The 12,629-nt window shown below is 37.0% G+C and overlaps 2 protein-coding genes and 1 non-coding gene across 4 annotated transcripts; all 3 read right to left on the bottom strand.

The window, feature by feature from the left end:
* Positions 1–1,475: 1,475 nt before the first annotated feature.
* LOC113779648 (thioredoxin-like protein CITRX, chloroplastic) lies at positions 1,476–4,981 on the bottom strand. Of its 2 annotated transcripts, XM_027325313.1 has the most exons (4): positions 4,593–4,979; positions 4,225–4,347; positions 2,252–2,332; positions 1,476–1,924 (listed from the first exon to the last, which is right to left on the bottom strand). In XM_027325313.1, the coding sequence occupies exons 1-4, from the start codon at positions 4,824–4,826 to the stop codon at positions 1,808–1,810; spliced, it is 555 nt and encodes a 184-aa protein (XP_027181114.1). In that variant the 5' UTR covers positions 4,827–4,979; the 3' UTR covers positions 1,476–1,807. The 2 variants fall into 2 exon arrangements, with proteins under 2 accessions (XP_027181114.1, XP_027181115.1); XM_027325314.1 differs by lacking the exon at positions 4,225–4,347 and having other exon boundaries at positions 4,593–4,981.
* A 103-nt stretch (positions 4,982–5,084) lies between these two features.
* On the bottom strand, positions 5,085–5,156 carry TRNAW-CCA. The gene has a single exon. It is a non-coding gene; the product is annotated as a tRNA-Trp (tRNA).
* A 941-nt stretch (positions 5,157–6,097) lies between these two features.
* On the bottom strand, positions 6,098–12,384 carry LOC113779125 (DNA repair endonuclease UVH1). Its single transcript, XM_027324580.1, has 10 exons — positions 11,759–12,384; positions 10,861–11,165; positions 9,561–9,781; positions 9,229–9,305; positions 8,940–9,104; positions 7,737–8,534; positions 7,414–7,521; positions 7,080–7,340; positions 6,783–7,006; positions 6,098–6,476 (listed from the first exon to the last, which is right to left on the bottom strand). Exons 1-10 carry the CDS (start codon positions 12,314–12,316, stop codon positions 6,266–6,268), a joined length of 2,928 nt encoding a protein of 975 aa, XP_027180381.1. The 5' UTR covers positions 12,317–12,384; the 3' UTR covers positions 6,098–6,265.
* Positions 12,385–12,629: the final 245 nt, after the last annotated feature.

Below are 12,629 nucleotides of genomic sequence, written 5' to 3'. Positions count from 1 at the left end.
AATTTTGGGCTTAAATTCAAATTTGAGCTCAGATTCTATACGAACTCAAAATCTAAACTCGAACACGATTCAAGAGCTCGAAACTTTATTTAATTCTTGAATTTTAATATTAGATTATCACTACTACATATATAATATCTCTATATAATAAAATAAGAAATATATAAATTTATATAAAATATTAACATATATTTTAAATACAAAAATTAAAAATTATTAGAATTAAATCGAGTTTTAACGAGCCGAATACAATGTTTTAAAAACCGGACCGTTAATTGAACCGGTGAAGTGAAAGGGTCGAGGTTCAACCGGTCGGACCGGTTCAACCTCGGTTCAATGAATTTTTAAAAAAATAATTTATATAAATATATATATGTACAAAATAAGACATGTAATGGACTAATTTAATATTTTATATGATGAAAAGTTTACTATTTTTTAATAACTTGGATTTTTAAAAATAAATTTTTTAAATTATAAGTTAAAACAAATAAATTTCATCTCAATTTCAATTATATCTAAATTCAACCCCAAAATATCACAATATTTTGAAATTATACAAAATTCATGTCTCTGAGAATTTAGATATTATGAACTTAAATTTTAATTTACGTTTTGGGATTTAGAGATTGCAATTTAAAAAAGAAAATTTGGAGTTCGAAGGAAGTCAAGAAAATCGAAAATAGAAATGTAAACTCAATAAAAAAACAAAAAATAAGATAAAAGTGAGTGGTTGTGGCATTAAATAATTTGGGTTAAAAAAAATTCTTTTTTAACTTTTTTCAATTTAATGGACAAAAACAAAATTAAAAGATGGAAGAAAACATCAATAAATTAAAAATAAAGAGGTTTGATTAAGAAGGGAGTGACAAAAGAAAAGAGGATAGAGAGAGAGAGAGAGTTGAAAATTAAAAAGAAATAGCCATGAGGAGATGAGATTTTGTAAGAAAAATGAAAAAAAGAAATATGAGTGTTTGCTTTATATAAATAAGTTATCAAAAAAAACTAATAAGATGTGATGGTGCAATGGTTAATACATTGGTCTTTTATTACAAAGGTCTTGGGTTCGAATCTTGAAAGCTGCATTTTGCAAAACTTAAAAAAAAAAAAAAAAAAAGAGGGAAAGCTGAAAACCGGAAAACCGCCGGTTCAATCCGGTTCGGCGGTTTTCACGGTTCAACCGGTCTTTGACCGGTTTTCTAGCAAAGTCAACAATGTCATTGGACCGGACCGGTGCCATGGCCGGTTCGCGGTTCAACCGGTCGAACCGCCCGGTCCGGTCCGGTTTTCAAAACATTGGCCGAATATCTATAAGTTCGAACTCAATTCGATACTATAAATAAATTATAATTCCCATTCGAATTCAAGCTCAAATTCATTGAAAATCGAACTCAAATCGAGCCCTTAACGAATCGAGCCTGAACTCTTCGTTAAGTGCTCGATTCATTTACAGTTCCGCGAAACAATCATAGCAGTAGACTTATAGTAATATCCCCTTGCACTAAATTTCCCGGGAAAGCCTAATCCACAAGACTTCCTCAACACAGTTGAAAATCACAATAATACAAAAGACCTGGCGTATTGGCCATTTTCCAGTACACAGTTAACAGCTGCAAACAGCAGGGTTCTTCAAGACCACTAGCAGCATAGCACATCAAGCTCTAGATGATTTTGAACTATACGTGGCTACAAAATTTTACTACAGCACGATGACAACAATACTAATGGAGCAGTTTAACAATGTTTCTAGAAGCCATTGACGCTTCTTTAGACTACATCATCCAGCAGGTCCTTAATTAACCTGCATTCAAATTTCGTTCTCAATAATATCCCGCATCATCTGTATAGGGATGAGCCCCTCAGTTCTTATTGCATCTTTGCGCGGATCTGGACTGATGAAATATAATGTCGGTAACCCACGAACCTGACATCACATTATAAATCCGTAATAATTTTGTTAAACTAAAAGACTTGACATGAAAAAATGGAAAATTGTAAACTATTCCTAGAGCAACTTCACAACCAAACCAGGTATGGTGGCATGCACTAAGCTTCAAAGCTCTGGAAAGGACCAGTTGCAATGAAATGTAAAGCAACCAAGATCTCACTATAGAAATAGTAAAAGAATGCAGCACAGGAAAACAGCAAGCACTTTCCATATTGTAGCTTATATTATGTATTTAAACAATAAAAGGAGCTCATGAAAAGCAGATAAAAGTGAAGAATCCGAAACAGAAAGCCTCGAAATTACCTGCATGTCACGGGCAAATTCATATTCATTATCTGTATCGACCTTCACAATCAGCACATTGTTTTCATATTCTACGGCAAGCTGCAGCACGACAATACAATAGAGCTCATTAATTATACTACTAGTTGACTGAGGCCACCCAGACTTTGTATGTGAAAGGTAAAGCAGAATTGGTGGAGATTGATTAATGCTATGGTTAGCCACAAATCTAATGGTACATCCTTTGGAAAACATGCATGAAAGGAACCCAAGGGAACCAACTTGCAGAATTGAAATTTCACCACAGCCACAAATCTAATGGTACAGCCTTTGGAAAACATGCATGAAAGGAATCCAAGGGAACCAACTTGCAGAATTGAAATTTCACCACTCATACTACGGACAGAATTGGCTATGATAGATTAATATGACGTCTAGCAATGTTTTATTGCAAAAGCTTTATAGACATCCCTTGATAGTAGATAGAATGAAAATATCGAAATAAAACAGAGTATGGATTAATAAATGTCCCCACTTTTAAACTTGATGGAAGGCAATCATACTTGCATGGTTACATAAGTACTGAACTCAATCATCAAAAGACACCAAATTCACCATTTTAAGTCTTTGAAATAAGTCTCCTAGCTTTCTTTTGACTTTCCAATTAGCACATCAAACTTAATCCAAGAGAGTTGAGCCAAGCAATAATTTACTAATGTGCTCCCTAACTCATTATCTACACTGGAGCAAAATTTAGATTATCTAACATCAAGAGTTCAACTCAACTAAGAAACAAAAATGATTACCATGTAAACTAACCCAATTAACACATAATCCAATATATTACTATATAAGCTATTAAAATACCAACATGTGCCAATCAATATGCTTTGATACACCTCCTCTCAATTCTTTCAGGAGGAGAAATCAGGTCCCAAGAAAGAATTCTTGAGAAAATTAGCTAAAACACATAAAACAAAGTTGAGAGGAAATCTATGCCACATCACACACTCTTCTCAAGCAAATATAAGTTAAGCATCTGAAAACTAAAATCACCTAAACATATTACAAATGCTTAATTTGACATCCAGTTCCAAAAAAGTTACATTTACATGTGCACCATTTGAGGGAAATGCTGATGCCTAATTTGAAGTTGCAGGATTTAATCAAAGGAGAATGATTTATTATTGGCTCCATAATAAAGCTGAAAGTTGGCTCCTTTCAGATGATTGAGTGCAAAGTTCTCACACAATAGCTTCTGGGCAGGTTTTATTTTTCTTTCTTTTTTTTTTTTTTAATCTTTTTTGCAATTTCACTGTTCTTAAAATAAGTATATACTTGTAATATAGATGCCATGGAAGTATGGTCTTTGTCAGCATTCCAGATACAGCAACATTTTGAAGAGAAGACTTTTCATAGTTGCATTTACTGGCTCCCTGCAGATGGTGAATTAATCAGAAACAATCATTATAACTGAATTTTTTTAGAAATCTTTGCCAGTAGAAGTTTTCCAGCAATTTTGTTCAGCACTAGTTTTGCACTTCTCCATTTCAAAATCTTTATTAAACCAGTCTAAAAGCAGATAAACATTCTGTAGCTTTCATAGATGCATCAGTGAAGATTAGGCTGCAATAACAGGGGAGTTTATACTAATGCTAAGTCCTCATCTGGAATTATTTCCACTCTCAAGGATAAAAACTGGACTGAATTCCATGATTTCCCTCCATATTTATCAGAAGTCATGATGTTTTCTTTTTCGTACACGTAATCATGCTGACGTTTCCAATTCTAGCAACAAATTTGAATTCATAATCTTATCATGACAAGCACAATTAAAAACATTTCCGACTTGAGTGAACTAGTTTGTGAAGAAACATTCTACTACAGATTCATCAGGATACGAATCAAGAAAGTCAAGGAGAAAATTTAAAAAAAAAAAAAAAAAGAAGTGGCATTGTGCTAACATATAAGTTGAATCCAATTACTATCCATACCATTTCAAGTTCTTGAGCCATCAAAATACAGGGACCACACCATGTTGCGTAGAAATCGATTATTAGTGGTACATTTCTCTCCCCCTTCACCAGATCTTGAACTTCTTTAGCAGACAATTTTTTCTACACAAAGGAAGCAAAACAAAAAACCCCCCAATAAACCTCTGAAAAACATCGAAAAAAGCTTCCTTTTTCTCGCAGGAAAAAAAGAGAAAAATGAAAAATATACTAGAAAAAACACTTTGTAGTTGTTGCATGCTAAACAATGAATTCTTTGCACCGCCTAATCCCAAGAAACCAGCCACTAACAGAGCAGTAAAATAGCAGTACTATGTAATCAGCTACAAAAAAAGAGTACCGAATATTACCACAAGATAATCCTCTCTGACATACTTGCCAGCAGGTGGTATGCAAAGCAACTTTCTTGATGGCTGTTGAGTTGAAAGCAAAGAGGGCCCGTTGGCTGTGGAGATGGGATTTCTGTTGGGGATGGGGTTGAAGAAGAAAGAGCTGGAGTAATGGGTTTGTAGTACATTCATGCCAGAGGGACCAAGACGTGGCGGAGCATGAAAGGAAGAAGAAGAAGAGAGAGCAGAGTGCATTTTTTTTGCCCGCCCGCCGTCCGTTTTCCTCCTTGCCTGGTGCTAAAGAGAGGAAGTCGGAAAAAAGGAACTGCCACCTTATCTGATGTGCGGCATTTCCAGCAGACAGGAGGGGGGGAAAATGGCGCAGAGAGACAGACGAAGAAAATATTGTTGAGATAAAACGACGTCACATAGGTGCGGAGCACAATTAGTGGCATGAATTTGACGCGTTGAAATTGAAAGGCCAAAAAGAGGATCCGTAAGGATCGGGGGTTTTGAACCCGACGTGAATCGAACACGCAACCTTCTGATCTGGAGTCAGACGCGCTACCATTGCGCCACGGATCCGTTGGTGGTGAAACTCTCTTTCCTTTTCCTCTCCGCAAATTTCTATTCCGAAATGACGCTATAATGAACTTAGAAGTTGGCATCTAGAAAATTTCCCTATGAAAATTCTGAAATCACCTAACGAATCCCAGCATAACATTTTACATGGTATTGGCTCCACTAAAGAGGGCATAGCTAATTGCAGTAAGAATAGTTCCGGATGGTATACCAAGTTTTGCACAACTTGTTCAAAATAATACACATATTAAACAATGAAAAGCAACATGAATTTGATTCCAATTGATGTTCGGAGAGCCTGAATTTTTTTTAGAGTTTTTATAGAAAAATGTATTGTAACGATTTGATATATGTAAGAAAAAAATGATTAAAAAATATGTTCACAGAAAATATAAAAATTTTTTGAAGAAAAATGGCAATCCAAGGTGATGCTCAAACTAATAAATTTTTCTTAAAAAAATATATTGTTAAAGTAAAAAAAAATGCAAAGAAAACAAGAATTTTAAGGCTGTGGACTACAAAGGTAAGAGGGTTGGGGCATTGATTAGAAAAGTATCTCTTATCTCACAGCTCTATGATTGCCAGAAACTTCCAAGCATATTTTTCTGATGCTCTAATCTCACCTCCCTGTAGGCGAGTTAGGCGTAAAATGCAATCACAGTTACAAGTTAGAGGTTCCAACACCCCCGCGGCGGGGGGGGGGGGGGGGGGTGTTGGGTGGGGAAGAGAGGAGGGGAAAACTTCCTGAGCACATAGATCAAGTTAAGAAAACATACACATCAGTAAGTCAAAGCATGAGGTGCTGCTCAACAGGAAACAAAAAACAGAGAGAATTCCACTCAGACGACAAACAGAAAAAGCTAATGTGCCCAGATTTTTTTGCTACCGTAATCTATTGATTGGAGAAAGAGGAGCCGAATTATAGTTTGGTTACTTTGGTAGTATACAGCAGAAAGCAAATCTCATTGAAGGTAAGATCCCTGCATTCCAAGTTACAATGTAAAGCAATATCTTCAAGAATGAATGAATTACATGAGTTGAGAAGAATGAAAAACAATAGTTCCCGCTTGATTATTGACTCAGTATTACAGACAGTTAAATCGAACATCGCCTTAGATCAAGGTTGGATATTTAGCATCTAGAAAATCTCTCAATGATTTAGCAGCTTTGTGACCTCCCATTAAATCCACTAGCCTCTCCACCGGAACAAGGGCAAGTTCTGCCAAGCTATTACAAGCATCCATTATAGCTCTGTAGTTGGAATCTGTCACACCTGGGAGCCGCCTCAGGAACTCCACTGCTGCCGTATTGTAATTCTCAGCTCTAGTCAAGGGAAATTATCAAACCATTGATACATGTTTTGAAAAATTTAGAATAATCTTACTGAGGAAATGATCTCAAAGGAAGAAGTCTCGATCCTACAAAGTTATGGACAGCTTCTTTCAACTCGTGATATATGATGCATATGAGACTCTTAAATATAAAGCAGGATATCAGGTTTGAACAAACTGGAAAATCAGAGGTCAAAAGAAATATGCATCTATATAGTAGAGATGCGCAGGTACACGCAAACTATACGTGACTGTGTATAGATTGATTGACATCACAGTGATAGAAATTAACGCTTACCTGACATCATTTTCCACAATACCCTCTTCTGACGGTACACCAACTCTAATTGCTTTGGCCTCATCAGGTTCATCCTGATTTGCCTTCAAAGAAGCAAATATCTCTGCAGTAGCATGCAAACTGCGAGACCAGACAATGCGAAGACGAGGGAAATGGAGAGCAAGCAAAGACAGCTTAGATATGATGTTATTTGGCGTAACATCATCACCAATATCACTAGCAGACTGCAAAACAAATGTAACTAAATCAGATCCAAATCCACCTCTAACCCAAAGAAATCCAAACCTCGAGAGCTACCTGAAATGAAAAGCTTTTGTCTTGTGAAAACTCAATCAGTAGAACTGGAATCCGGTAATAGCGGGCCATCATTTCCACCTGGTGGTAAAGACGACCAGATGCAAAACTACCAAAAAGATCTTGTATGCTTTTTCTTTCAACACATATCAAGGGTGACAGGATATAATCTCCAACTTCCAGTGTCACAGGGACTATGCGCATGCCTTTTTGGTGCAATACATTGGGGAGGCTGCTCATGAATTCCCTCATATCCACTATAACCTATGGAAAACAAAACTATCCTTTCAAATTCGATTGTTGATAAGATCAACTAAAAGAGGCTTTGGGCATATACCTGAGTTTCCTTATCAACTTCCTTTCTTCCACCTGCCTTTCGAGTAATCAAATTTTGGGCAATTATAGACTGAGGCTCAGCAGAAGAATCCAGCGCTAGAGATATATCCTGATTGTAGACAGAGGAGAGCCAACAGTGCAAAACTTTATGAGTTCTGAGGCCTTAATAAGGAAATTAATTGAAATGTATTACTACAATTAGTATCCTGGTAAACATGGTAAGAGCACTACAGGGAAGACTACATTGGGCAAAAAATGAGGTGGCACAGAGGCAATACATAGAGTTAAAATCAACAAATTTGCGAACAAGATTAGGAAACTCACATGATCAACAGGAATCATCATCATTGATTTCTGCCTAATAAGGGATTCAAATGCTCCATTCTCTCTACGTATACTTGCCTCAAACTTTTGCACCTCAGTAGATTCCTCATAGAAAAGAAAATACACTTTTATTACTTTTGAGGGATTTTCAGCTTTATATATTTCAATCTGTCTGACAAAAACCATGTCAGGATGGTATACAACAATGACAGATGGCTGCAAAATGTCAAGTATATGCTGATCAGTATCTAAGGGATGGAAATGCACTGGTGGAAACTGCTTATTTTTAATCGGCTGTTCAGCATCAAACCCTTGACAATGCTTTTGAAGCAACCATTTCTTGGAAGATGTAACTTCATTAGGCTGTTCAATTAAACCACCAGCAGCTGTTGAAGTGCATTGATTTTTTTGGTCATCATCTTCAGAAGAACATGCTTCAGATTTACTCTTTCTTGCAGACTTCTTGTCACTTTTACCAGGCTTTACTAATGTTTTCTTGTTCTTTCCTTTCCGTCTTGCTCTCTTGTGTCCTTCACTACCCTCGCATGTTTGAAGTTCATCCTCAGCAGCATTATTCTTTTCGGTTTGTTTATTAATTTCAGATGCTGCTGCTAGCAGCGCCTCATGCTCCAGCCTGCTTATGCTACTAATCTCCGCTTTTTGTCCAGATGCTGAAGGAATGACTCCATCAAGTATTCCAAAACCTTTAGGTTCTTTTGCTTTCTTTTTATTGCATTTTGGTAAAGCGCGCAGCTCTACTTTGCTAAGCAAATATTTTTTCCATTCCTCCTGCATAACCTTCAAAAGAAGAAAAACCAAAGACTCAACATTCTCCAACAGAATAAATATACAAATATAATAAAAACCAAGCTCAGAAATCAGTTGCCTTGATTCAACATTTTATCTCATGGAATGCAACTAAAAAGCAAAAGTTGTATGTAAATATTTTCTTACAACTCAGATACTCGCAAAATCACAAAGTAACTGACAAAAGCCAAATTGGCTCATTCGCAGTTTATCACCCTTATAAAGGATTTGGCCATTTTTCTCCAAAAAAGAAACTGTAATTGACCCTTGCAATAAATTTACAACAGAATGAACGTCTCACTCTTCATATTTTGGGAGATCCACGAAAAAAAACATGAAGTGAGGAGATGTTCATGATATGGGCAACACAATGAAATTTAAGGCAATAGGAAGAACCTTGTGGGAGCCCTTATTGATGCAATCCTCAAGCTGCATACAAGAGTGCTCATCTTTGCATGCTACTAAAACAATTCCATTATCATACGCACAATCTTCTGTAATTAGCTCCTCCCCAGACAAAGATTTCCTCTGTCTTTCTTCTTGTATCTCTTGAAGTATGTCCTGCCAAAAAAAGTCACATGCAAGATTCTCTTCAAGTCTTGAAAACTGAGATAGGTATCTACAAAAAATGATTCAACCAATCAACTTCAAGAATTGCAAAGAAAATTGGAATCCACTCACTCACAAGCAACACCTTCCATTTTGGTGGCTCCTCCAGGACTTCCTGTAAAACAGCACCATTATCTGCACTTGCTCCCACTACTACTAAGGCACACAAAGAAGAGGCTGAGAATCATAATCCTCACAGAAAGATATTTCATTAGCCTACTATTCAAACAGCTATGCTGCACGTAGAACTTGAACTGCAAAGTATAATAGAATATATGAATGAAAAGAAGCACAAATACCTAAGGATTTGCCTAATTCAACATTCATATGTTACCTCTAGAAATTGGCAACATAAGCAAGAAGCAAACAAATATTACCCCAAGAAAAAACCATGACCACAAAACTCACCTTCTTTCTCGCTGTTGCTGTCTTCTAGCTTTCTCTTCTTGGTTGCTGTAGTCTTACTTTGCCCAACATATTTCCCACCATCTAACCTCCCAAAACGAAAAACCCGCTTTTTTGCCAAATCAAAAATCTTGTAGCTAGATTCCGCAAATATCCAAACTGACCGAAAACTCTCTGATGCTCTGAGTGAATCTAGATATTTCAAATAAGTCACAGCATCATACCTATTCAGGCCACATGCCATGTCATTTTCTATTAGAGAAAACAATGATAGAAGGAGGGAGATAAAATGGAAAAGCTTCCCATTTCTGGACCCATAAAATACTTCTCTCACCCCACATTTTTTGGGTTAAAAGATCGTAAATGGTATTACACTCTTTTCTATAAGGTGGATGGATAAACTACATCTTCATCTAGCAGTTTCAGTTAAAATAGAACAGTAAAATTGAAACTTCATGGCAGATCTAAGACAGATGAAAGAATGTTACTCATCACATGGTAGATAATAAGACACCAAAAGAAAGTTAAACAACTCTGAAACCTCAAAGTAACACAAGAATGTGTCCTAAAATGTTTTCCCTGTAAGTTTTTATATTGCGGGCAAAATGCAAATGAAAAGTACAAGAAATCTTATTCTTCGTAGAATTCTCTTCGACTACTCCACCAAAATGCATGTCTAGCACCTTTAAATTTTAGCACTACATGTCAACAAAAATCCTAATGTTGAACAGAATCTCACCAACAATGGAAATGTAAAGCCAGCCTCGAGGATACAACACTATTTTCACGAGATCTTCCAGACAATGAACTAACTCTAGATATTTAGAGGTTGAACGATGTCAATATTTACCAGCTAGCCATTAAAAGAGAAACATACCACTCTATCCATCCCAGTGCTAAAGTCATTACAAGGGATACACTTTTTGTGAAGAGATGTAACCATTATTCGCCAATGAGGTAGCTGGATCAATTTACTGCTGACTCAAAATATTAACTAATTAGGAGTGCATCAGGATCTGCAAAGATTACTTTATCAAATGCCAAAATTCATTAAGTTACTAAGATTTTTTGGTAGACTTCTTATGAGTAACTTAATTTGAGACATTAAAAAAGGGAAAACATAATATGAACAATATGACCGAGGTCAACATTCTAACTGAAACAAAATTCAGGAGCATCAATATGTAAATGGGTAGAGAACATCAAGTGATCACCATCAAATATATATGAGGTAATACACACAGAAAGTCCATAAAAGGATTAATTTCAGATCAATCACCAATAAGTTTTACTTGTTCTGTACCTGACAAGGTAATCCAAAAGTTTCCTCAACGTCTTCAAATCTGAAACAAGCTGTTTTGTTTTTTTCCCTAACGTATGCCAAATAGGGTCCAATTGCCTTCTTACTATCTCATCGAATGACTTGAACAACCCATTCTCCACCGTCAAATCCTCCACATCAACTTTGTTAGTTTTCCTCATTTCCTTCAGACATGCATCCATCACCTCAATCACTGCCTTCTGAATCCCAATCATGTAGGGTGACATCGGCACCCTTATGTCCACAACTTCAGGTGGATTCCTCTCCAAATCTTGTGAAACATACACCTAAAAAACCAAATGAATATCAAAAGACAGGAAGTCCCAAATTTTGATGTGCTATATCTCTTTTACTGTTTTTGTTCTCCACAGGAATCAGTATTGGAGAACGGATTTGTATTCTTTCCAACAAAAGCTACATTCATTTAGGATACAGTTCAAATTCCAGCTCTGACAGAGAAACGAACACATCTTAAAGGTAAAATTTCAGAGCTGACACAGGAGCAAAGTTCCATATCAACTCGGAAGTTATAAGCTTTCCAAGAAATGATTAAGCTCACTCTACAATCAACTATACAGTCGGCAAATGTAGCCATCTCTAGCACAAGGAAATGAATCTAGCTTCTAAAGTCAAATCAGCAGGAGCAAGGTACAACTTCTTAAACGCAGTGTACAAGACATTAGCCATGAGTTATTACATAAAATTAGCATCAACAAAACGCATAAATCAATTTGAAAATTACGACTACCCAGAAAGGTTAAGGATGCAAATCTACATTTTATCAACAACCTAGGCAAAGTTTTGCATAAGTTTAGATAAACATTGCTCAAGAACAAAGAAAATATAAAAAATTTAATGCAAAAAAGGACTAATTAAGCACCTGAAACCTGGGCCAGAGGTGGAGTTTTCTGAGGAAAAGACACTTAAGTGTCCGTTCAGCTTTAGCAAAGCCCGAAACCATGGCATGGGGCCGGTCGGAGAAGGCCCGAACGAAGAGGGCTCGGTTTGAAGACCGAAGAATCCTAACAATAAAGGCCTCAGTGGAAGTATCAGAGAGAGAATGGGCATTCAGGAGTATAATTCCAGCGACGGCGGTGGTAGGAAGACGGCGGGCGAGCAGGTCAACGATAAGAATCCTAGTGGTGATGAAAAAGATGCCGCCGGAGGAGTAGAGGGAGAGGCGATGGTGGGCTGGGAGGTCGGAGGTGATTTCGGACGGGGTTTGTGAAGAGGAAAGGGTATTCTCATAATTTTGGATGATGGAGGTTTTCTGGGACGGGAAGGCGGATAGGATTAAGAGCGAGCCTTGAGATGGGTGGTGGAGGTGGAGGAGGGCGGCAATTAGCTTGTGGAGACCAAGCCCGGCGGAGAGGATTACTAAGCCACCTTGAGGGTCTTCCAGAAGGTCTGTAATTATGTTCTCGTGGAATTGTACCATTTTTTCTGAGCGGGTGGTATTGGGGCGGAGGGAGGCGTTAGTGGGTGTTACGTGGGTTGTGGATGGTGGCGGGAAGGGTGGCGGTTGATTTTTGAGGGATGGGACTTCAAAGTTGAAAGGAGGACTACTAATACTATACAGCGGTGCAAGTAGCAGATGAATATATTACCACATAAGTCCTTCAATTTTCAGAACATATCTACTCCAGCCACAAAACTTTATAGTAGTTAAAAAGATTTTGAAAGAGCAAAAAGTTTTAATTAAACCAAATTATTATAAATCCTTGTGCAACCGTATGATAGATTCCGTTTCA

Source organism: Coffea eugenioides, chromosome 8 (assembly GCF_003713205.1).
Source record: "Coffea eugenioides isolate CCC68of chromosome 8, Ceug_1.0, whole genome shotgun sequence".
NCBI classification, from domain to species: Eukaryota; Viridiplantae; Streptophyta; class Magnoliopsida; order Gentianales; family Rubiaceae; genus Coffea; species Coffea eugenioides.
This window is presented reverse-complemented; position numbering and strand designations above follow the sequence as displayed.

Bases quoted from the DNA above. Each gene is read 5' to 3' on its own strand.
- LOC113779648 (XM_027325313.1), bottom strand. From the start codon at position 4,826: ATGCACTCTGCTCTCTCTTCTTCTTCTTCCTTTCATGCTCCGCCACGT. The intron at 4,348-4,592 runs GTAATATTCGGT...TCCTTTGTGTAG, and splicing joins TCAGAGAGGATTATCTTGTG to AAAAAATTGTCTGCTAAAGA. The intron at 1,925-2,251 runs GTAATTTCGAGG...ATGTGATGTCAG, and splicing joins AATTTGCCCGTGACATGCAG to GTTCGTGGGTTACCGACATT.
- LOC113779125 (XM_027324580.1), bottom strand. From the start codon at position 12,316: ATGGTACAATTCCACGAGAACATAATTACAGACCTTCTGGAAGACCCT. The intron at 11,166-11,758 runs GTGCTTAATTAG...TTGGTTTTTTAG, and splicing joins ACCTCTGGCCCAGGTTTCAG to GTGTATGTTTCACAAGATTT. The intron at 7,007-7,079 runs GTAGCTCTCGAG...TTTGTTTTGCAG, and splicing joins ACAAAAGCTTTTCATTTCAG to TCTGCTAGTGATATTGGTGA.